At 42.5% G+C, this 26,851-nt stretch overlaps 2 protein-coding genes across 2 annotated transcripts in view; both read left to right on the forward strand.

Annotated features, from left to right (window-relative positions):
- The window catches only part of LOC120035879 (zinc finger protein 271-like), a gene marked incomplete at its 3' end in the record, with an annotated part of 33,052 nt that extends 26,336 nt beyond the window's left edge, over nucleotides 1–6,716 (forward strand). Inside the window, exon 8 of the mRNA XM_038982345.1 lies at nucleotides 5,864–6,716. Within this exon, the coding sequence (XP_038838273.1) occupies nucleotides 5,864–6,716 (853 nt within the window). The remainder of the gene's footprint in view (nucleotides 1–5,863) is intronic.
- Nucleotides 6,717–20,459: 13,743 nt separating this feature from the next.
- On the forward strand, nucleotides 20,460–25,736 carry LOC120035881 (piggyBac transposable element-derived protein 4-like). The gene is made up of 4 exons (XM_038982346.1): nucleotides 20,460–20,493; nucleotides 21,906–22,020; nucleotides 24,044–25,029; nucleotides 25,573–25,736. Exons 2-4 carry the CDS (start codon nucleotides 21,935–21,937, stop codon nucleotides 25,734–25,736), a joined length of 1,236 nt encoding a protein of 411 aa, XP_038838274.1. The 5' UTR covers nucleotides 20,460–20,493; nucleotides 21,906–21,934.
- Nucleotides 25,737–26,851: the final 1,115 nt, after the last annotated feature.

Consider the following 26,851-nt stretch of genomic DNA (forward strand, 5'->3'; position numbering starts at 1 on the left):
CGGAAATTTGAGTAGATATATTCGTTTGACCGAAGCCATTATCTTTCTACCTCTCGCATTTGGTAACGTGAAGAGTTTAAGGGTTGAACGTGAGACGTCACCTAGTAACACCGTTCCCTTGTTGGGGGGAACTTCCCTTGCGCGGCGAAGTGGAAGGAAAGCTAAGCATTGCGCCAGATGCTAAGCTAAGAAAGGGGAGCAGCCATTTTTGTTTCCCCCTTTGTTCATAGTGAATTCCCGCGCCGGGCGGGAATCATGTGAGATCTCAGCTTGCGCTATCAGTAACCTCTGGCGAAGAATCGCCAGTCATTTTTCATGAAATAATTCAGGTTACGCTGTAGGATATCAATCCAGTCTCAACTGATTGGATATCATTGTCTCATTCAATTTAATACATACTGTAACGACCCGGTATTGTGTTCTGTGTTTGTGGGTGTGTTATGGTTCTCATGGCTACTAGCAGGGGTTAAATATGTCAGGACAGATGGAAAGGTTGGGGGGGTATGATGGGTAATCCCGCGGGGTTTGGAAATGTATCAATAGGGATTACTGTCTCATCTTTCTTTCTTTCTGTTCGGGGCCTTGATCTGTTCCTATGAGAGTGACCCTTAACTCGACATGGTAACATTGTGTACGTTCGGCATTTAGCGGCGTGGGCTGTGGCCGGAACAATAGCCCAGTTTAGGAATAAACCTGTGTTCTGACCTGCACACCTAGAGTCCGTCTCTTTTCCCTTTATGACCCAGCCGGGTCATTACAATACATTAAATTGCTACACTACCTTTCCAGGTTGGTTATTGGAATAATACACACACTAATGTCTTCTAACCAATGAGATGGTTAAACTTTTCCACATTAACTTAGATATAACAACTATGTCAGGTTAATTAAAGCTAATACCTTTAGCATATACAGGGTTGACAAATCTTTCAAATTGATTAATAGATTAAATCCGTTTTACCAGTTCAATGGTGTTTAGGGAGACCTTTTAACAGCATTGTGAAATTCCACCTTCCCTGATACCTTGGCGATTTTATCTAGTGTTAATAGAGACCTCCGGTGGTGAAGAATCGGCAGTAATTACTTTAAAATAATTCAGGTTACGCTGTATGATATCAAACCAGTCTCAACTGATTGGATATTATTGTCTCATTCAATTTAATACATACATTAAATTGATACACTACCTTTCCAGGTTGGTTATTGGAATAATACCCAAACTAATGTCTTCTAACCAATGAGACATCGTTAATCTTTTCAACGTTAACTTAGCGATAGCAACTCTTTCAGGTGAATTAAAGTTAAAATTCCCAAATAGCCTATACAGGTTAGATTTATCATTAAAATCGATTTAATCAATCAAATCTGTTTTGGCAAGTTCAGTAATAACCAACTCGCATTACTGACTCAGTCTTGATGATTCATTGACATTTACAAACTGAGTTAAATCGTGTTTGCAGCCTCCAACTCAAAAACCCAAATATTACGTAAAGTGAAATAACTGATCATTATAACAACGAGCAATCCATCAGATGTGTTTCCACCCATTCCCCCTCTAATCAGTGGACCTTCACCCACGGAAAGATTGATCACTGACCTCAGCAACGATGCAAATCCTAACTATGCACAGGGGCTGAAAATGTTAGATAAGCGAGAAAAATGCAGACATTGTGACAGACGCTCTCCAAAATAGACCATCAGGCGGAGGCCTTGTGAAGGTTCTCTCCAGTTTAGCCCTCAACTATGGCCACCAGCAGAGATGGACAGTGCACCAGTACCTCAGTGGCCACCAGCAGAGATGGACAGTGCACCAGTACCTCAGTGCCCAGCAGCAGAGATGGACAGTGCACCAGTACCTCAGTGGCCACCAGCAGAGATGGACAGTGCACCAGTACCTCAGTGCCCACCAGCAGAGATGGACAGTGCACCATGTACCTCAGTGCCCACCAGCAGAGATGGACAGTGCACCAGTACCTCAGTGCCCAGCAGCAGAGATGGACAGTGCACCAGTACCTCAGTGCCCACCAGCAGAGATGGACAGTGCACCAGTACCTCAGTGCACACCACCAGAGATGGACAGTGCACCAGTACCTCAGTGCCCAGCAGCAGAGATGGACAGTGCACCAGTACCTCAGTGCACAGCAGCAGAGATGGACAGTGCACCAGTACCTCAGTGCCCACCAGCAGAGATGGACAGTGCACCAGTACCTCAGTGCCCAGCAGCAGAGATGGACAGTGCACCAGTACCTCAGTGCCCACCAGCAGAGATGGACAGTGCACCAGTACCTCAGTGCCCACCAGCAGAGATGGACAGTGCACCAGTACCTCAGTGCCCAGCAGCAGAGATGGACAGTGCACCAGTACCTCAGTGCACAGCAGCAGAGATGGACAGTGCACCAGTACCTCAGTGCCCACCAGCAGAGATGGACAGTGCACCAGTACCTCAGTGCCCACCAGCAGAGATGGACAGTGCACCAGTACCTCAGTGCCCACCAGCAGAGATGGACAGTGCACCAGTACCTCAGTGCCCAGCAGCAGATATGGACAGTGCACCAGTACCTCAGTGGCCACCAGCAGAGATGGACAGTGCACCAGTACCTCAGTGCCCACCAGCAGAGATGGACAGTGTACCAGTACCTCAGTGCCCACCAGCAGAGATGGACAGTGCACCAGTACCTCAGTGCCCACCAGCAGAGATGGACAGTGCACCAGTACCTCAGTGCCCACCAGCAGAGATGGACAGTGCACCAGTACCTCAGTGCCCAGCAGCAGAGATGGACAGTGCACCAGTACCTCAGTGCCCACCAGCAGAGATGGACAGTGCACCAGTACCTCAGTGCCCACCAGCAGAGATGGACAGTGCACCAGTACCTCAGTGCCCAGCAGCAGAGATGGACAGTGCACCAGTACCTCAGTGCCCAGCAGCAGAGATGGACAGTGCACCAGTACCTCAGTGCCCAGCAGCAGAGATGGACAGTGCACCAGTACCTCAGTGCCCAGCAGCAGAGATGGACAGTGCACCAGTACCTCAGTGCCCAGCAGCAGAGATGGACAGTGTACCAGTACCTCAGTGCCCACCAGCAGAGATGGACAGTGCACCAGTACCTCAGTGCCCACCAGCAGAGATGGACAGTGCACCAGTACCTCAGTGCACAGCAGCAGAGATGGACAGTGCACCAGTACCTCAGTGCCCAGCAGCAGAGATGAACAGTGCACCAGTACCTCAGTGCCCACCAGCAGAGATGGACAGTGCACCAGTACCTCAGTGCCCACCAGCAGAGATGGACAGTGCACCAGTACCTCAGTGCCCACCAGCAGAGATGGACAGTGCACCAGTACCTCAGTGCCCACCAGCAGAGATGGACAGTGCACCAGTACCTCTGAGTCCGCCATGATGATTCCGGGAAGAACCACAGAGGTTTCTGTAAGTCTGAACCTGGCGCCCGGATACCGGGTGGAAGGCACCACTGCGTTCTTCCAACCCTCTCCGCAACTATTCGACTTGGGGCTAACTATCAATGGCAACCCGCTGTTGGAACTGACCACTAGATCCACTTACCCCCTGGTACAAAATCTGACTCAAGCGGATATTTCCATTCCTCGGCACACTCAGCTAGGAACATTGATCGATTACTTCTTCCATGATTTTGAACTGGTTGTTCCCGTGATTGGGCCTCTTCCATCCTCCCTAGACCTAGATGGCGAGGGAGGTACGCTGTTTACTTGTCTGTCAAAGGCATTCGCAGTAACCCCCATATTGCCACTTGACGACACATCAACGTTCAGGCTGGATGTCGATTCTGACATCTGTTCTAAAACCAACCGGTAAATGGTGTCTTACCGTTGACTATAGACAACTCAACAAACTGGTTCCCTTGTCTCGTTGGCCAATGACACAGCTCGACCCAATGTTGAAAATCTGTGAACGTCTAAATAAGAAATTGGGCCATTTAAACAGCATGTGTCGAACCCTTTCGACAACGGGGAGATTTTACTGATGTGCTTTGTGTCTTCGATGTAAAAATAAGTTTTGGACTTCCACTTAAAATTAGTTATTTACTTATTTTATGTTTAAGGAAGTGTGTAAAGTTGTGGCCAAACGTTTTGAGAATGACACAAATATGAATTTTCACAGTCTGCTGCCTCAGTTTGTATGATGGCAATTTGCATATACTCCAGAATGTTATGAATAGTGATCAGATGAGTTGTAATTAATTGCAAAGTCCCTCTTTGCCATGCAAATGAACTGAATCCCCCCCAAAACTGGAAGCTTCAAAAGGTGGGTGGTGCTTGGAATCATTGTTCTTCCTCTGTCACCCATGGTTACCTGCAAGGAAACACGTGCCGTCATCATTGCTTTGCACAAAAAAGGCTTCACAGGCAAGGATATTGCTGCCAGTAAGATTGCACCTAAATCAACCATTTATCAGATCATCAAGAACTTCAAGGAGAGCGGTTCAATTGTTGTGAAGAAGGCTTCAGAGCGGTTTAATTGTTGTGAAGAAGGCTTCAGGGAACCCAAGAAAGTCCAGCAAGCGCCAGGACCGTCTCCTAAAGTTGATTCAGCAGCGGGATCAGGGCACCACCAGTACAGAGCTTGCTCAGGAATGGCAGCAGGCAGGTGTGAGTGCATCTGCACACAGACTGATATTCTGCAAAGGGTACAGGGATTGGACTGCTGAGGACTGGGGTAAAGTCATTTTCTCTGATGAATCCCCTTTTCGATTGTTTGGGGCATCTGGAAAAAAGCTTGTCCGGAGAAGACAAGGTGAGCGCTTCCATCAGTCCTGTGTCATGACAACGGTAAAGCATCCTGAGACCATTCATGTGTGGGGTTGCTTTCAGCCAAGAGTGTGGGCTCACTCACAATGTTGCCTAAGAACACAGCCATGAATAAAGAATAACACCAACAAATCCTCCGAGAGCAACTTCTCCCAACCATCCAGTAACAGTTCGGTGACGAACAATGTCTTTTCCAGCATGATGGAGCACCTTGCCATAAGGCAAACGTGATAAGTGGCTCGGGGAACAAAACATCAATATTTTGGGTCCATGGCCAGGAATCTCCCCAGACCTTAATCCCATTGAGAACTTGTGGTCAATCCTCAAGAGGCGGTTGGACAAACAAAAACCCACAAATTCTGACAAACTCCAAGCATTGATTATGCAAGAATGGGCTGCCATCAGTCAGGATGTTTTAGCCCAGAAGTTAATTGACACCAGGGTGGATTGCAGAGGTCTTGAAAAAGAAGGTCAACACTGCAAATATTGACTCTTTGCATCAACTTCATGTCATTGCCAATAAAAGCCTTTGACACTTATGAAATGCTTGTAATTATACTTCAGTATGTCATAGTAACATCTGACAAAAATATCTGAAGACACTGAAGCAGCAAACTTTGTGGAAATTAATATTTGTGTCATTCTCAAAACTTTTGGCCACGACTGTAGGTCGCATTCTGTATCATACAGCTATGAAAGTTATATATTTAGAACCACCTGCTCGATTGGAATGTGTGTCCAAGAACGGTTTAGTTTTTTGTGTTCTGACTTGTAAAACAGAATGAATAAATAAGTAATGTAAACATTATCAGTAATTACCAGGAAACTCTACAACATTTGTTTTAAAATCACACTAAGATTGTTAAAACTGGCCTTAGCTTATTGAGCGATCTGATTAGGATTTACCCTCGTAGCAAGGCCTATTTATCATGTGGAGGTTTCATTCAGATCTCTTTTTTTTTTTAAACACACTGTCTTTGGCAGGAGAAAGACCAGACTCAGAGGAACCAGAGCCAGGGACGTCCAAACCAACAAGAAGACACCAGTGTTCCCACTGTGGAAAGTGTTTTAACCAGTTAAGGGACCTGTACCGACATGAGAGAATACACACAGGGGAGAAATCTTACCACTGCTTGCAGTGTGGAAAGAGTTTTAGCCAGTCAGGGGATCTGAAAAAACATGAGAGAATACACACAGGGGAGAAGCCTTACCACTGCTCCCAGTGTGGAAAGAGTTTTAACCATTTAAGGATCCTGAAAGTTCATGAGATAATACACACAGGGGAGAAGCCTTACCAATGCTCCCAGTGTGGAAAGTGTTTCAACCAGTCAGGGCATCTGAAAGAACATGAGATAATACACACAGGGGAGAAGCCTTACCACTGCTCCCAGTGTGGCAAGTGTTTTAACCGGTCAGGGAACCTGAAAAATCACGAGAGAATACACACAGGGGAGAAGCCTTACCACTGCTCCCAGTGTGGAAAGAGTTTTAACCATTTAGGGACCCTGAAAGTTCATGAGATAATACACACAGGGGAGAAGCCTTACCACTGCTCCCAGTGTGGCAAGTGTTTTAACCAGTTATGGAACCTGAAACAACACAAGAGAATACACACAGGGGAGAAGCCTTACCAATGCTCCCAGTGTGGAAAGTTTTTCAGCCAGTCAGGGGATCTGAAAAAACACGAGACAATACACACAGTGGAGAAGCCTTACCACTGCTCCCAGTGTGGGAAGTGTTTCAGCCGGTCAGGGCATCTGAAAGAACATGAGATAATACACACAGGGGAGAAGCCTTACCACTGCTCCCAGTGTGGCAAGTGTTTTAACCGGTCAGGGAACCTGAAAAAACACGAGAGAATACACACAGGGGAGAAGCCTTACCACTGCTCCCAGTCTGGAAAGAGTTTTAACCAATTAAACAACCTGAAAGAACACATGAGACTGCACATAGAGGAGAAGGCTTACAAAAGCTCAGACTGTGGGAAAACCATATGAAATTGCTTCTTCCAATTATTGATAAACACGTACCTGTTAAGAACTCTTAGAACTGTTAAGGCTCCATGGATTGATGAGGAATTTAAAAACTGTATGTTTGAAAGAGTTTGGGCAAAAGGAGTGGCTAATAAGTCTGGCTGCACATCTGGCTGGCAAATGGAGAAATGATGTGACCAAACTCAACAAAATAATACATTTTATTAGGAAGCCAAGATCAATGATATAAAGAATGATGGAAAAAAAACTTGCAAGTATTACATTTTGTAAAGTTGGTGTGGGAGAGGTGGAAAAATTGTTATCGATCAATAATGACATTGACAACTTAGATGGGAAGCTACTGAGGACAGTAGCTGACTCTATAGCCACTCCTATCTGTCATATTTTTAATCTGGGCCTAGAGGAAAGTCTTTGTCCTCAGGCCTGGAGGAATGCCAAAGTAATTCCACTACCCAAGAGTGGTAAACACGGTCTTTACTGGTTCTAACAGCAGACCTATAAGCTTGCTGCCAGCTCTTAGCAAACTGTTGGGAAAAATTGTGTTTGACCAAATACAATGATATTTCTCTGTAAACAAATGAAAAACAGACTTTCAGCATGCTTATAGAGAAGGACACTCAACATGTGCTGCACTGACACAAATGACTGATGAATGGTTGAGAGAAATTGATAACAAGAAGATTGTGGGAGCTGTACTGTTAGATTTCAGTGCAGCCTTTGATATTATTGACCATAACCTGTTGTTTAAGAATGTCTGTGCTATGGCTTTTCAACCTCTGCCATAATGTGGATTCAGAGCTATCTATCTACTAGAACTCAGATGGTTTTTAATGGAAGCTTCTCTCATGTCAAACATATAAAGTGTAATGTACCTCAGGGCAGCTCTCTAGGCCCTCTACTCTTTTCTATTCTTACCAATGACCTGCCACTGGCATTAAACAAAGCATGTGTGTCCATGTATGCTGATGATTCAACGATATACGCATCAGCAACCACAGCTAATGAAGTCACTAATAAACTGGTACTGAACATCTCTAAAACTAAGAGCATTGTATTTGGTACAAATCATTCCTTAAGTTCTAGACCTCAGCTGCATCATGTAATGAATTGTGTGACTGTTGAACAAGTTGAGGAGACTAAAATTACTTGGCATTACCTTAGATTGTAAACTGTCATGGTCAAAACATATAGATTCAGTGGTTGTAAAGATGGGGAGAGGTCTAGCCACAATAAAGAGATGCTCTAATTTTTGGACACCACACTCCAAAAAGCAAGTTCTGCAGGCTCTAGTTTTGTCTAATCTTGATTATTGTCCAGTCGTGTGGTCCAGTGCTGCAAGGAAAGACCTAGTAAAGCTGCAGCTGGCCCAGAACAGAGCGGCACGTTTTGCTCTTAATTGTAATCAGAGGGCTGATATAAATACTATACATGCCAGTCTCTCTTGGCTAAGAGTTGAGGAGAGACTGACTGCATCACTTCTTCTTTTTATAAGAAACATGAATGTGTTGAAAATCCCAAATTGTTTGCATAGTCTGTAAGGGAATTCTGCCCTACGTGCACAGAAGAGACTACAGGAAATCCGTATTTGATCAGAGGTTAGTTTGTTTAATAAGGATTGCAACCCGGAGTTTACACTTACAGCAATTTGTAAGCAAGACACTCAGTTCAAAAGATGGTGTTTTCCCTTTTTATCCCCTACTGAGGATCACCCCGCCCAGGGTGATGTCCCTTAACTTTAACACCATATAAGCTCATAATTAATAGTTGCTAATACAAAGATGTCTCTGCCAGGCAGAGTTCAGCTTATTGCGTTATTGGCAGTTAGTTTCCCAATCACTCTTCCCCTTATTGCTATCATGTCAGACTGGAAGTAAGACTGGAACATAGTATCAACAGGAACTCTTAGTTCCCTTTATCCATCTGTTACCTAAAATATAGTTTCAACACGCAGACATCTGACTTTGTACAGTTGACCTTTTCATGTACTTGCAAGGTGTCAACCACTGATTCTTAATCTCAAGCAAAAGCAACACAAGAATCATTGTACTTTTGTCATCACAGGTGCTCCTATAATGTACAGATATCATCAAAGTTCTTACAAGTCAACTTACACACAGCTCTGACACACACACTTATCCCACCAGACATGCCACCGGGGGTCTTTTCACAGTCCCCAAGTTTCCAGAACAAATTCAAGAAAGCGTACAGTATTATATAGGGCCCTTATTGCATGGAACTTCCTTCCATCTCATATTGCTCAAATAAACAGCAAACCTGGTTTCAAAAGACAGATAAAGCAACACCTCACGGCACAACGCCTCTCCCCTATTTGACCTAGATAGTTTGTGTGTATGCATTGATATGTAGGCTACGTGTGCCTTTTACAAAATGTATGTAGTTCTGTCCTTGAGCTGTTCTTGTCTATTGATGTGCTGTATTATGTGTCATGTTTTGTGTGGACCCCAGGAAGAGTAGCTGCTGCTTTTGCAACAGCTAATGGGGATCCTAATAAAATACCAAACTCTGTTATTCTCTCTGAGCTCAGAAATAAAGAATCTTGGTTTGACTTGGACTCCAGCAGATCCTTATTTTATAATATCCACCACAACTCTCCCACGGATTGCTGTTTATCATTGTCTCAATGAAGAGTTCTTTGTTTTACTTTCCAATAAACATTGTTTCCACGTCAAAATAAAAAACATCTTTAACATAATGAACCTTCACTATCTTCATCCCTAAACTAGCAACATTAACTATTGTCTATTGTTATTCTCAGTAACCTTCCTGGCCATATGAAATCCTAGCTAAATACAATGTTCCCTACCAGTTTTCATGTCTTTGGTTATGCAAACATTTGTTTATTTAATTATATTTCTCATTGAGATTAATATTTTTTTAATTCTGTATGGGTCACGCATTGCTTTGGTCATATGTTCCCTTATGGGTCAATGATTTTAATTAGAATATATCAATTATGCTCTCTCCTCAATCACTTACAGTTTCTTTGGAAAGTATTCAGACCCCTTGACTTTTTCCCATTTTGTTATGTTACAGCCTTATTAAAAAATGTATTAAATTAAACAATTTCCTCAGCAATCTACACACAGTACCCCATAATGACAAAGCGGAAACAAGGTTTTTATACATTTTGCAAATGTTTTAAACACAAAAAAATGATTTACATAAGTATTCAGACCCTTTGCTATATGAGACTCATAATTGAGCTCAGGTGCATCCTTTTTCCATTGATCATCCTTGAGATGTTTCTACACCTAGATTGGAGTCCACCTGTGGTAAATTCAATTGACTGGACATGATTTGGAAAGGCACACACCTGTCTATATAAGGTCCCACAGTCGACAGTGCATCTCAGAGCAAAAACCTAGCCATGAGGTTGAAGGAACTGCCCGTAGAGCTCCGAGGCAGGATTGTGTTGAGGCACAGATCTGGGGAAGGGTACCAAAACATTTCTGCAGCATTGAAGGCCCCTGATTTAGCCCCCTGCAGTAAAAGGTTATTCATGGAGTAAAATGATCTGTTTAAGTCATTAGTAAAGGGCACATCGTTAAGAACACAGTTATCTTTTTTTGTTGTTTTGTGGTCTATATCCTGTCAATCATTTATTCCTTCATAAACAGAAAACATATGTGTACCTCAACACAACATGTGTTCAAGGGCCCCTCTAGGTTCACAATCTCTTGACCATTAAATCTGGATAAGTGACAACTATTTTTTAAAGGGTAAAAGAGGAGGGTGTGAGGCCTCTGGGGCTTTTTTTGGTGGGGTTGACTGAGACATCCCTCGGACACTCTTTTATGGGGGGTAAGATGTATCTGTTTAGGTCATCAGTAAAGGGGACATCTTAATATTACAATCACCCTTTCAAAGACAGAGACATCCCCCGGACATCTCCCCTATAACTATTTTTGAAAGGGTAAAAATGATCTGTTTAGGTCGTTTGTAAAACATATGTTTTGAAAGACACCTGGGGGTCCAGGTTGTTAGTTATTTTGTGTACATATAGTTCCCCTGTGTGTAAGAGCCCCTCTAGATTCACAACTTCTTGACGTTTAACATTCCCAGCCAAGGGGAGAGACAGAGGGAGAGAGATTTAAATTCATTGAAAGTAAATTACATTTTATTTCAAACCTTTTATTTTATTCAAAAACTTTAGTACACTAATTTAAACATACATATTACAATTATTAAAGTTTACTATGTAATATTAAATACAAAATTATGTCACTAATGTCAGGACCCGGTGTGAGAAAGTCACTAATAAATCGGCAGAACCCAGAAGATGAGGCAGACACAGCAGTACTAGAGACGGTGGTTTAATCAAAGGAAAGATCTTCCGGCAAAAATATAAATCCACAACGTCCAAAACAAAAGCCAAGAGACAAAAATAGATATCTTCCAAAATACAAAAAAAATCCACAAAGTGGTAAGAACAGCAAGGGAAAAAACAAACCTCAAAAGACTAATCCAAAATAAACAAGAACAATACCAGAGAACCTCTGGAAACTCCAACAAGAGAAAAAGTTAACAGCAGGGCTGGGGCTGGGTGCTAACGTACAAACACTGAGCAAAGAACTGAGGAACACACAGGGTTTAAATACTAACAAGGGAACGACATACAGGTGCAAACAATAATTAGAGCAAGGAAAAAACAAAAGGTTCAAAAAAGGTGCAATGGGGACATCTAGTGACCAAAAACCAGAACAGTCCTGGCCAAAACCTGACAACTAATGTTTTTTACTAAAGAACTTTATACATTGCTCAAAAAAATAAAGGGAACACTTAAACAACACAATGTAACTCCAAGTCAATCACACTTCTGTGAAATCAAACTGTCCAATTTGGAAGCAACACTGATTGACAATACATTTCACATGCTGTTGTGCAAATGGAATAGACAAAAGGTGGAAATTATAGGCAATTAGCAAGACACCCCCAAAAAAGGAGTGATTCTGCAGGTGCCCTCATACCACCCTCATGGAGTCTGTTTCTGACCGTTTGAGCAGACACATGCACATTTGTGTCCTGCTGGAGGTCATTTTGCAGGGCTCTGGCAGTGCACCTCCTTGCACAAAGGCGGAGGTAGCGGTCCTGCTGCTGGGTTGTTGCCCTCCTACGGCCTCCTCCACGTCTCCTGATGTACTGGCCTGTCTCCTGGTAGCGCCTCCATGCTCTGGACACTACGCTGACAGACACAGCAAACCTTTTTGCCACAGTTCGCATTGATGTGCCATCCTGGATGAACTGCACTACCTGAGCCACTTGTGTGGGTTGTAGACTCCGTCTCATGCTACCACTAGAGTGAGAGCACCGCCAGCTTTCAAAAGTGACCAAAACATCAGCCAGGAAGCATAGGAACTGAGAAGTGGTCTGTGGTCACCACCTGCAGAATCACTCCTTTTTTGGGGGTGTCTTGCTAATTGCCTATAATTTCCACCTTTTGTCTATTCCATTTGCACAACAGCATGTGAAATTTATTGTCAATCAGTGTTGCTTCCTAAGTGGACAGTTTGATTTCATAGAAGTGTGATTGACTTGGAGTTACATTGTGTTGTTTAAGTGTTCCCTTTATTTTTTTGAGTAGTGTATAAATCATACATGTTATTATTACATGTAGCAACACCACATGACAACAACATGGTTGCAACCCCACATAACAACAACATGGTAGCAACACAACATGACAACATGGTAGCAACACCACATGACAACATGGTAGCAACACAACATGGCAGCAGCACAACATGGTAGCAACACAACATAGCAGCAGCACAACATGACAACATGGTAGAAACACCACATAACAACAACATGGTACTAACACAACATGGTAGCAACACCACATAACAACAACATGGTACTAACACAACATGGTAGCAACACAACATGGTAGCAACACCACATGACAACAACATGGTAGTAACACAACATGACAACAACATGGTAGCGACACCACATGGCAGCAGCACCACATAACAACAACATGGTAGCAACACAACATGGTTGCAACACCACATGACAACAACATGGTAGCACCACAACATGGTAGCAGCACCACATAACAACAACATGGTAGAAACACAACATGGTAGGAACACAACATGGCAGTAGCACAACATGGTTGCAACACCACATGACAACAACATGGTTGCAACACCACATGACAACAACATGGTAGCAACACCACATAACAACAACATGGTAGAAACACCACATGGTAGAAACACAACATGGCAGCAGCACAACATGGTAGCAACACAACATGGCAGCAGCACAACATGGTAGCAACACCACATGACAACAACATGGTAGCAACACAACATGGTAGCAACCCAACATGGTAGAAACACCACATAACAACAACATGGTTGCAACACCACATGACAAGAGCATGGTAGCAACACAACATAACAACAACATGGTAGCAACACCACATAACAACAACATGGTAGCAACACAACATAACAACAACATGGTAGCACCACAACATGGTAGAAACACCACATAACAACAACATGGTAGAAACACAACATGGTAGCTGCACAACATGGTAGAAACACAACATGGTAGCAGCACCACATGAAAACAACATGGTAGCAATACAACATGGTAGCAACACCACATAACAACAACATGGTAGCAATACAACATGGTAGCAACACCACATAACAACAACATGGTAGCGACACCACATAAAAACAACATGGTAGCAACACCACATGACAACAACATTGTAGCAACACAACATAACAACATGGTAGCAACACAACATGACAACAACATGGTAGAAACACAACATAACAACAACATGGTAGCAACACCACATAACACCAACATGGCAGCAACACAACATGACAGCATGGTAGCAACACCACATGACAACATGGTAGCAACACAACATGGCAGCAGCACAACATGGTAGAAACACAACATGGCAGAAGCACAACATGACAACATGGTAGAAACACCACATAACAACAACATGGTACTAACACAACATGGTAGCAACACAACATGGTAGCAACACCACATGACAACAACATGACAGCAACACAACATGGCAGCAGCACCACATAACAACAACATGGTAGCAACACAACATGGTTGAAACACCACATGACAACAACATGGTAGCAACACAACATGGTAGCAACACAACATGGTAGCAACACAACATGGTTGAAACACCACATGACAACAACATGGTAGCAACACAACATGGTAGCAGCACCACATAACAACAACATGGTAGCTACACAACATGGTAGGAACACAACATGGCAGCAGCACAACATGGTTGCAACACCACATGACAACAACATGGTAGTAAAACAACATGACAACAACATGGGGGCAACACCACATAACAACAACATGGTAGCAATACCACATAACAACAACATGGTAGCAACCACACATGGTAGCAACACAACATGGCAGCAGCACAACATGGTAGCAACACAACATGGCAGCAGCACAACATGGTAGCAACACCACATAACAACAACATGGTTGCAACACCACATGGTAGCAACACAACATGGTAGAAACACCACATAACAACAACATGGTAGCAACACAACATGGTAGCAACACCACATAACAACTACATGGTAGCAACACAGCCTGGTAGAAACACCACATAACAACAACATGGTAGCAACACAACAGGGTAGAAACACAACATGGTAGCAACACAACATGGTAGCTACACAACATGGTAAAAACACAACATGGTAGCAACACCACATAACAACAACATGGTAGCAACACAACATGGTTGCAACACAACATGACAACAACATGGTAGCAACACAACATAACAACAACATGGTAGCAGCACCACATGACAACAACATGGTAGCAACACGACATAACAACAACATGGTAGCAACACAACATAACAACAACATGGTAGCAACACCACATGACAACATGGTAGCAACACAACATGGCAGCAGCGCAACATGGTAGCAACACAACATGGCAGCAGCAAAACTTGACAACATGGTAGAAACACCACATAACAACAACATGGTACTAACACAACATGGTAGCAACACAACATGGTAGCAACACCACATGACAACAACATGGTAGTAACACAACATGACAACAATATGGTAGCGACACCACATGGCAGCAGCACCACATAACAACAACATGGTAGCAACACAACATGGTAGCAACACAACATGGTAGCAACACAACATGGTTGCAACAGCACATGACAACAACATGGTAGCAACACAACATGGTAGCAACACAACATGGTTGCAACAGCACATGACAACAACATGGTAGCAACACAACATGGTAGGAACACAACATGGCAGCAGCACAACATGGTTGCAACACCACATGACACCAACAAGGTAGCAAAACCACATGACAACAACATGGTAGCGACACCACATAAACACAACATGGTAGCAACACCACATAACAACAACATGGTAGCAACACAACATGGTTGCAACACAACATGACAACAACATGGTAGAAACACAACATAACAACAACATGGTAGCAACACAACATAACAACAACATGGTGGCAACACCACATAACAACAACATGGTAGCAACACCACATGGTAGCAACACAACATGGCAACAACATGGTAGCAACACCACATAACAACAACATGGTAGCAACACAACATGGTAGCAACACAACATGGTAGCAACACAACATGGCAACAACATGGTAGCAACACCACATAACAACAACATGGTGGCAACACCACATAACAACAACATGGTAGCAACACCACATAACAACAACATGGTAGCAACACAACATAGTTGCAACACAACATGGTAGCAACACCACATGACAACAACATGGTAGAAACACAACATAACAACAACACAACATAACAACAACATGGTATTAACACCACATAACAACAACATGGTGGCAACACCACATGACAACAACATGGTAGCAACACCACATAACAACAACATGGTAGCAACACCACATGACAACAACATGGTAGCAACACCACATGACAAACAACATGGTAGCATCACAACATGGCAGCAACACAACATGGTACTAACACACCATGATTGCAACACCACGTGACAAAAACATTGTAGAAGAACAACATGGTAGCAACACAACATGGTACCAACACCACATGAGAACAACATGGTAGCAGCACAACATGGTAGCAGCACAACATGGTACAAACATTATTTGGCACAGACAAGAGCACAAAGGCAAGAAGGTAGAGACAACAATACATCACACGAAGCAGCCACAACTGTCAGTAAGAGTGTCCATGATTGAGTCTTTGAATGAAGAGATGGAGATAAAACTGTCCAGTTTGAGTGTTTCTTGCAGCTTGTTCCCATCGCTAGCTGCAGCGAACTAAAAAGAGGAGCGACCCAGGGATGTGTGTGCTTTGGGGACCTTTAACAGAATGTGACTGGCAGAACGGGTGTTGTATGTGGAGGATGAGGGCTGCAGTAGATATCTTAGATAGGGGTGAGTGAGGCCTAAGAGGGTTTTATAAATAAGCATTAAACCAGTGGGTCTTGCAACTGGTATACAGAGATAACCAGTTTACAGAGGAGTATAGAGTGCAGTGAGGTGTCCTATAAGGAGCATTGGTGGCAAATCTGATGGCCGAATGGTAAAGAACATCTTGCTGCCCAATGTATCCTACCATTACTATATCCAACCCAGCTCCATGTGTTGCCACTATCATGTATCCTACCATGACTATATCCAACCCTACTCCATGTGTTTCCACTATCATGTATCCTGCCATGACTATATCCAACCCTACTCCATTAGTTGCCACTATCATGTATCCTACCATGACTATATCCAACCCAACTCCATGTGTTGCCACTATCATGTATCCTACCATGATTATATCCAACCCTACTCCATGTGTTGCCACTATCATGTATCCTACCATGACTATATCCAACCCTACTCCATGTGTTGCCACTATCATGTATCCTACCATGACTATATCCAACCCTACTCCATGTGTTGTCACTATCATGTATCCTACCATGACTATATCCAACCCTACTCCATGTGTTGTCACTATCATGTATCCTACCATGACTATATCCAACCCAACTCCATGTGTTGCCACTATCATGTATCCTACCATGATTATATCCAACCCTACTCCATGTGTTGCCACTATCATGTATCCTACCATGACTATATCCAACCCTACTCCATGTGTTGCCACTATCATGTATCCTACCATGACTATATCCAACCCTACTCCATGTGTTGTCACTATCATGTATCCTACCATGACTATATCCAACCCTACTCCATGTGTGTCCACTATCATGTATCCTACCATGACTATATCCAACCCAACTCCATGTGTTGTCACTATCATGTATTCTACCATGACTATATCCAACCCAACTCCATGTGTTACCACTATCATGTATCCTACCATGACTATATCAAACATTACTCCATGTGTTGCCACTATCATGTATCCTACCATGACTATATCCAACCCTACTTCATGTGTTTCCACTATCATGTATCCTACCATGACTATATCCAACCCACCTCCATGTGTTGCCACTATCATGTATCCTACCATGACTATATCAAACCCTACTCCATGTGTTTCCACTATCATGTATCCTACCATGACTATATCCAACCCACCTCCATGTGTTGCCACTATCATGTATCCTACCATGACTATATCAAACCCTACTCCATGTGTTTCCACTATCATGTATCCTACCATGACTATATCCAACCCTACTCCATGTGTTGCCACTATCATGTATCCTTCTTAGCTGAAGCTTTGATCCAGTGGAAGAAGTATTGAGGAGCAGGGAGGTTAAAGGTCACTTCAGGATACAGCTGTTACTCTACACCAGGGGTGTCAAACTCATTCCACGGAGGGCCTAGTGTCTGCAGGTTTTTGTTTTTTCCTTTCAATAAAGCCCTAGACAACCAGGTGTGGGGAGTTCCTAACTAATTAGTGATGTTAATTCATCAATCAAGTATAAGGGAGGAGCGAAAACCCGCAGACACTCGGCCCCCCGTGGAATGAGTTTGACACCTGTGCTCTACACTATCCCTACATAATCCAGTAATGAGAGAAAATATATAGAATATTTAGGGCCCTATAAAATCCATTTTATTAGATTTTTAACCTAATTACGTTTAAAAAGTATATATATATTCTCCATTTAGTTTTTCCAGGTTTCTGATGTCCCTGTTTTTCTCTCTAAATCACACTGTTAATAGAAAAACAACAACATTAGATGTTCTAAGTCCTCATCAATACTCAAACCACATCAGGAGACCACTTTTGAAATCTACATTTTTTGGGTGTAGATAACGACAACTTGCAGGCAGTAGGTTCAGAATAACTTTTGGCAAAAAATGAATTCAAATTATACCACCACCCAAAAGGACACTTCAGAGACAGGAAGGGCAAAGGGGCATGTGCTCTACACAGGTAGAGTCCTATCTGTCCATGTTACCTTTTGCTAAGTGGACACCGCTTCATGTGGCAACACCAACAATCACATAAATAGCCCATATGCCATTGGGTGAGAGAATTTTTCATTGTAGTTGGGCATCATTATGTGAGGTGTTATTATGTGTTGTTAGCGATGAACCTTGGTCAGTTTAGCTAGTAATATGCCACCCTCTTCAATCTGTCACCTGGTGCTGCCTAATGGGCTGGTCAGCCCTGGAGGAAAGTATTGGCTGTTAGAAGTAAGAGAAAACATAACATCTGGTTGTTTTAAAATGACTTCTTATGACATTGCTTGCCAGAATAAACATTGTAATTAATATTTTTCCAATCTGCGTTACCCACTCCAGTCAGCAGATGGCGATATGAGTATTTCAGGTGATGCTTCTTGCGTGACGTATAATCTAGTGGACGGGACAGGAGGCTTCTTCAACAGCGACAAAAGGCTTCTGATTCAACCAACGTGGTGATTTGCTAGCAAACCTAAAACCGAAACATTGAAGCGCTTCAGACCATTCTCGTGTATTTTACTCTTAGTGTTTTGAATATAATTCTGTTTACTTGTCTACTCGTTCATTTACACGTAATTTGCTTGTTAAATTAGCAAATATGTTAAATTGATAATGCACTATGCTAATCGACCAGAGCATGAGCTCACTAAGCTCGACGGAGAAAGAAGCTCTGATGAAAGGAGAGGAAGAAGCTTTCAGGATGAAAAATGAGGAAGAGGAGGCTATCACATTGAAAGAAGAAGAGGATGATATTACAGTGAAAGAAGAAGATGGGAAAGAGGTTGTCAGAGTGGAAGAGGATGAGGTAGAAGCTTTCAGAATCAGAAAGGAGGAAGATGCCATAACATTGAAAGAAGAGAATGTAGTGAAAGAAGAGGAAGAACCTTTTAGAGTAAAAGAGGAAGAGGAGGCTATCTCAATAAAAGAGGATGAAGACGTTTTGGGAGTGAAAAAGGAGGAGGCTGAAGATCAGATTACCACCAGTGAGTACTGTCTTAAAAACAGGGGCACTATGCAGTTCTTGAAATAATGTGTGGTTTTAAAGGGGCATTCTACTTCTGTTCTACACTTGAATATGTTGTTCAGTACTGTAGGAATTGTTTAAGGGGCAATCTGCCATTGGTACATATGTTTTTGGGACTTCAATGTATTGAATTCTCATTCTTCATGTGGTCTACATTAAAGTTCACCTCATCTAGTATAACAGGCTTTTAAAATTGGTGCATTTTTTAAATTTATTTTTAATTTCACCTTTATTTAACCAGGTAGGCTAGTTGAGAACAAGTTCTCATTTGCAACTGCGACCTGGCCAAGATAAAGCATAGCAGTGTGAACAGACAACACAGAGTTACACATGGAGTAAACAATAAACAAGTCAATAACATGGTAGAAAAAAAAAAGAGAATCTATATACAATGTGTGCAAAAGGCATGAGGAGGTAGGCAATAAATCGAATAATTACAATTTAGCAGATTAACACTGGAGTGATAAATCATCAGATGATCATGTGCAAGTAGAGATACTGGTGTGCAAAAGAGCAGAAAAGTAAATAAATAAAATCAGTATGGGGGGTGAGGTAGGTAAATTGGCATTATTTCTGCTTAAAATATCAAAGGGACGTAAAAGGCACCCATTTTGTGGAAATGACCCTTTACATTTGCAACACAAACAATATTTTACAAAATCATAATGAAAGTGGCCATTTTAGACATATTCATGCCTCTTGATTGTAATAGATGGTCATAAGTTTACCGTCTGTTTGCTGTTCTCGTTCACACAGGAGAGAGACGTGACTATCGTGGATCCTCTGGGGAGCATCAACAACATCCTGATGCTGACGAGGCAGAGAAGAGTGTCTCCAGATCAGAACACCAGATGGTACAGCTTGGTCTGGTCTAGCATACAGCTTGCTCTATCTGGGTCTGGGCTGGGTTTCTGTAAAACACTTTATGACAACAGTGGCATCAGCATCCATAATGATATGTGTCTGTGTCCCCTCTTTATGATTACCAGGACAACGCTTGCCCTTTCACCCTCCCGGAGTCCCCGTGTTGTGCCTCTCCCGGTAGCGCCTCACTGCTGGGTATGAAGAGGTTGTCTGTGCTGCTGGTGGACTGCAGGAAAACAACGGGGCTGAGTGGAACTGTGAGAAGACGAGAAGAGAAGAAAGGATCAGATTTGACACATCAAAGTAAGTGCTGGAGTTTAGTTTGAACAAATACAATAGTTCTGCCCACTGGTATCTATTACCAGGACAACCAGCAGAGTTCTGTTAGTTGACATGAAGATGGACTGGTATCTTTTACTAGTAGGGCTGTCACAGACTAATACACATCTTGTTTGACTTAGTCACTTGTTCTTTCGACCAATCAATTGGTACAAATTTTAAACGTGTATTTCTATATATACACTACCGTTGAAAAGTTTGGGGTCACTTAGAAATGTCCTTGTTTTTGAAAGAAAAGCACATTTTTTGTCCAATAAAATAACATCAAATTGATCAGAAATACAGTTTAAACATTGTTACTGTTGTAAATGACTGTTGTAGCTGGAAATGGCAGATTGTTTTATGGAATATCTACATAGGCGTACAGAGGCCCATTATCAGCAACCATCACTCCTGTGTTCCAATGGCACTTTGTGTTACCTAATACAAGTTTATAATTTTAAAAGGCTACTTGATCATTAGAAAACCCTTTTGCAATTATGTTAGCACCGCTGAAAACTGTTATGCTGATTTTAAAGAAGCAATAAAACTGGCCTTCTTTAGACCAGTTGAGTGTCTGGAGCATCAGCATTTGTGGGTTTGATTACAGGCTCAAAATGGAGCAATTAGCCTTTTAAAATTATAAACTTGGATTTGGTAACACAACGTGCCATTGGAACACAGAAGTGATGGTTGCTGATAATGGGCCTCTGTACGCCTATGTAGATAATCAGCCATTTCCAGCTACAATAGTCATTTACAACATTAACAATGTCTACACTGTGTATATGATCAATTTGATGTTATTTTAAATGGACAAAAAAATAGCTTTTCTTTCAAAAACATTTCTAAGTGACCCCGAACTCTTGAATGGTATTGTATATCCTCACACCATCCGTGTTGTAAACAGCGTTCTGCATGAATTCCGACTCAACTTGCAACAAAACAATTTTATGAAATCTAATTTTGTTAGAAATCTAACATTGTTTAACATGGTCAAGTTTGGTTTCTGTGCAATCTTCAGACACTCTAGAAGGCAACCAAACTTGTTTCATCATTCTACATTATGTATTGGCTATACAACACCTGAATTAGCCCATGAAGGGTCTTGGTCCAATGACCACCTATCGTTTTGAAACCTAGCTAGATAGCCAATGAGCTGGGCTTTCCAGCAGTATGTGAATGCCGTTTGTAGGACAAACAGCCATCATGCTAGAGCTGTGCACAACAGAGTTCATTCTCTGGTGAAAGGAAACAGGACGCACTGTAGTTTACGTTTCACAGCAGTTCCTTCTCTTCTACAAACTTCTCAAATCTGAAAAAGTTAAACATGGCTACTAAGAGTGGAAAAGCTCAATCTCAGTCCAAGTATAAACATTTTGATGATATTATTGCAGACATTGACCAGGAGAGTGACACAGAAGGAATGGATGAGGACTCTGTGAGTGACCACAGTTATGATTCCAGCGTGGAAGAAATGTTTTTGGAAGGAAAAGATCCACTTTTAGACCAGTAAGTAAAATAGGTTTTTGCTTCTCATGCTAATGCAGTTGTTTAAATGGTCGCATATTCATTTGATATTATATATATATATTTTATATATATATATATTTATACACACAGTCGAAGTTTACATACACTTAGGTTGGAGTCATTATAACTCGTTTTTCAACCACTCCACAAATTTCTTGTTAACCTCACTAGGGTATGTGGGCCTCGTCAACAGCCAGGGAAACTGCCGGTCGCCAAATTCAAAACAGAAATCCCATAATTTAAATTCCTCAAACATACAAGTATTTCACACCATTTTAAAGATACACCTGTTGTAAATCCAGCCAAAATGTCCGATTTCAAAAAGGATTTACGACGAAAGCACACCAAACGATTATGTTAGGTTAGAGCCAAGTCACAGAAAAATACAGCCATTTTTCCAGCCAAAGAGAGGAGTAACAAAAAGCAGAAATAGAGGTAAAATTAACTTCTCTTAACTACCGATCCCGGATCCGGGTTTGAAAATAGACAACATACGATGATCGCCACAAATAGTCATATTAAACATTCCTGAAAATACAAGTGTCTCACATGCTTCAAAAGCCGTGAATCTTGCTAATCCAACTGCGTTGTCAGATTTAAAAAAGGATTTACTGCGAAAGAATAGGATGCGATTATCTGAGCTCAGCGCTCCATAACAAACTACTTTTTCAACCAGCACTAGCGTAACATTATCACAGATTGCGTTGAAATAAATCGTTTACTTTTGAAGATTTTGCTCTGTTTGCAATCCCAAGGCTCATTGTTACAAACTGAATGGTCTTTTGTTCGGTTAAATCCATTTTTTATAGCCTAACACGAAACATTTTGTGAACGCTTATGTCGTTGAATTTCATTTCATTCAATTTTCGACGAAACATCCAACCTAAATACACTGACTAAACCTGACGTTATCCAGTCATGTTTGGTTTTCTTGCAATCAACTGTTTGTTTGTAATGCAACCAAACTTGATGGGTCATTTCGCGGGACGTATTGAGCCAAAAAAAACGATTGGAAGACAACGAGTAACGAGCTCATTGTACACCAATTATATGGCCACTGTCTCGTTGATTGACTGTATTTTAACCCAATGACCACTCATCGTCTTGAAATCTAGCTGGGTAGATAGTGCCATTTACCTCTATTCATTGGCTATCAAATGGTTCTTTGTTTGAAGACCGACCCCATACATGAAACGCAGGCGTAACGAGTGTCTTTTACCTTTGCGTTTAGAACTGGAAGGAAGGAAAGTTATTACGCACAGCAGTATTTCGGCAACTTATATCGTCAGCTGTTTATTTATCCAACATCATGGCGAATAAGTCAGGGAAAGCTAAATCTAAGACTAGATATACGAATGTAGACAAAATTTTTGAGGAAATTGATCGTGAAAGTGATACAGAACTGTTTTTTGAGGAAGACTCCATTAGCGATCACTCCTATGATTCTGAAACTGAGGCCTATTTTTTTGAACGGAGAGGACATTGTTTTGGACTGGTAAGTTCTTGTCACGCTAATGCCGTTGTTTGAAATTAATAATATAAAATATTATTTGTGATTGTTTTTACGTTTTATTTGCAATAAAAATGTAATGAAATGTGTAAAGTACACGTTGGCTATTCATTGTGAGTGAGGATACATTTGTATGTATGTGAACGACCCATAGCCTATGTTTGTTTGTGTGTGTATATATATATATATATATATAAATGGAATGGAGTAGAATGTAACAGCAAACCCATACATCTCAACAGAGCCAGCATGCTTTCTCTAATTAGGCTATATATTACGGTTAGAGGTTAGAGGGAGCATGGCCGAGGCGCGTGTGTCTGTTGCTACACCCCACCCCCACATGAAATGGCCTATTTGAGGCAGGCCCACAAAATGGCCAAAGTGAAATGGAACAGCACTTTATGTTCCCTGTACTCTATATATATGTTTATTATACCTGTTGATACAGGGCTCATATGTGAAACTATTCTAACTGAAAATTTTCATTCACAGTGGCACTGATTCCGACTGGGAGCCCCCAGCGCCAACTTGTTCATCCAGCTGGACCCCTGCTGTCTCTGGGCCATCTACAGGTGTGAAGGCACCGACAAAGAAGCGGAAGAGGGGAAGTGTGCCACCTGCTAACAAAGGGACAGAAGGGCGTTGGCACACTGTCCTAGAAGATGATGTGGAGCCACCCCAACCAACTTTTCGGCCGAAAAGGAAGCCAGGACCTCAGGTGAACTCGACCACAACTTACAGCCCCCTTCAGCTTTTTCAGTTGTTTTTCACACAATCCGTTGTAGATTCGCTCGTGTCTAACACGAATAAGTATGGGAAGAAGAAGCAGGCAGGCAAAAAGGTAGCATGGAAGTCCATATCCATGTCAGACTTTTTCTGCTACCTTTCACTGGTCATCTACATGGGGATGGTGAAGCTGAAAAGCCTGACGGACTACTGGAAAACGTCATCACTCTACCAGCTGCCTTTCCCCATGACTGTTATGTCCTGCAAAAGGTTTCTGGTTCTTTCACAGGCGCTTCATATCAGTGACCCAAAGGTTGATGAAGCGAATGACAAGAAGAGAGGCACAGCAGCGTTTGATAGACTGTGCAAAATAAAACCTCTCTACTCCAGCATTGTTGAGGCCTGCAAGACGTACTTTCAGCCAGCCCAGAACGTGTCAATCGATGAGAGGATGGTAGCCTCAAAGGCCAGAATTGGCCTCAAACAATACATGCGAAACAAACCAACCAAGTGGGGTTACAAGCTGTTTGTGTTGGCTGATTCTGTGTGTGCCTACACATGCAATTTTTTTGTCTATGAGGGGAAGAACAGTTTTGCTACCGGTAAGGGACTTGGCTATGACTCTGTAATGGAGTTATTGGATTTTCAACTGCTAGGGAAGGGCTACAAACTGTTTGTGGATAACTTCTACACAAGCCCTACCCTGTTTGCAGACCTTAGGAAGCGGGAAGTGTGGGCTTGTGGCACCATTCGTACCAACAGGGTGGGCTTTCCGAAGACGAAGGTGAACGACATGCCTGAGCGGGCTGAGCGGGGGACCATGCGATGGATCCGTGAAGATGACCTGCTTTTTGTAAAGTGGATGGATACCAGAGAGGTGGTGATGTGCACAACAATCCACAAGTCCTTCAGTGGGGATCATGTGGTCAGACGTGTCAAGGATGGTGCCGGGGTATGGACCACCAAAAATGTCCCCATTCCAGCTGCAGTAAAGGACTACAACAAGAGCATGGGAGGTGTGGACCTATCAGATGCGCTGATAGGCTATTACAATGTTCTGCATAAGACAATGAAATGGTACAAGACCTTCTTCTATCATTTCGTCGACATTGCTGTGGTGAATGCATTCATCCTACACAAGGAAATGGCTAAGAGCTGTGGAAAGCCCTTCCTCTCACAGAAAGCCTTCAGAGAGCAGCTCATCAAGGAGCTTGCTGGCTACAGCACCACTGCACCACACCCTGTCCCTTCTGCTCCTGCCACAAGTGTTCATCTGCCCAAATATATTTGTGCAGGCATGGATGTCCCTAAGGGCCAAAAGGGCACAGCGTGGAGGCGTTGCTGTGTTGTTTGCAAGATGAAGTCCCCCATCACATGCACCACATGCTCGGTGACCCTCTGCTTTACATCAGAAAGAGACTGCTATGGCATCTGGCATCAGCAGCAGAATATTGTGTAGAGCTTTGGCAAAGTGGGTGGGGTTATATCCTTCCTGTTTGGCCCTGTCCGGGGGTCTCATCGGATGGGGCCACAGTGTCTCATGACCCCCTCCTGTCTCTGCCTCCAGTATTTATGCTGCAGTAGTTTGTGTCGGGGGGCTAGGGTCAGTTTGTTATATCTGGAGTACTTTTACTGTCTTATCCGGTGTCCTGTGTGAATTTAAGTATGCTCTCTCTTTCTCTCCTTCTTTCTCTGAGGACCTGAGCCCCAGGACCATGCGTCAGGACCCCCTGGAATGATGACTCCTTGCTGTCCCCAGTCCACCCGGCCTTGCTGCTGTTCCAGTTTCAACTGTTCTGCCTGCGGCTATGGGAACCCTAAACTGTTCATTTTTACTCTTGAGGTGCTGTCCTGTTGCACCCTCTACAACCACTGTGATCTCCACCCGGCACAGCCAGAAGAGGACTGGCCACCCCTCATAGCCTGGTTCCTCTCTAGGTTTCTTCCTAGGTTTTGCCTTTCTAGGGAGTTTTTCCTAGCCACCGTGCTTCTACACCTGCATTGCTTGCTGTTTGGGGTTTTAGGCCGGGTTTCTGTACAGCACATTGAGATATTAGCTGATGTAGGAAGGGCTATGTAAATATATTTGATTTGATAGAGGACTGAGGGTCTTCCAAATATTGAAAGTGTGTAAATAGTTACCCATGTTATTTTGTTAAAAAAAAAAATCTAAACTTTTTTTGGGGGGGGGGGGGGGTGTTAGAATACCATTTTGGTATTTTGTATATAGTTATTTGTTTCAAAATGTATACCTTCACCAATTTGGCCACTTGGGTACATTTGGGCTACATGTGTGGGACACCTGGGTGACCTCATGATAAATGTCATGTAGCACACTCATTTTGGAAGTTATCATTCTGAAACTTTGCACAAGTACTGTTGCCTTATGAATATGGGGACAATTTCAGTGGAAAACATCTTGTTCATTTTAAAGATGATGATACAACAATTAAAAAGAAAAAACGTATTGTTTTTTTCATTGTATTATCTAAACCAGATCTATTGTGTTATATTCTCCTACATTTAATTCACATTTACACAAACTTCAGAGTGTTTTCTTTCAAATGGTACCAA

The sequence above is a fragment of the Salvelinus namaycush genome, unplaced genomic scaffold, assembly GCF_016432855.1.
Source record: "Salvelinus namaycush isolate Seneca unplaced genomic scaffold, SaNama_1.0 Scaffold113, whole genome shotgun sequence".
NCBI classification, from domain to species: Eukaryota; Metazoa; Chordata; class Actinopteri; order Salmoniformes; family Salmonidae; genus Salvelinus; species Salvelinus namaycush.

Coding starts and splice junctions, on each gene's coding strand:
- LOC120035881 (XM_038982346.1), top strand. CDS start 21,935: ATGGATGAGGACTCTGTGAGTGACCACAGTTATGATTCCAGCGTGGAA. Junction 22,021..24,043: donor AAAGATCCACTTTTAGACCA/GTAAGTAAAATA, acceptor TTTCATTCACAG/TGGCACTGATTCCGACTGGG. Junction 25,030..25,572: donor GTGGGCTTGTGGCACCATTC/GTACCAACAGGG, acceptor ATATTTGTGCAG/GCATGGATGTCCCTAAGGGC.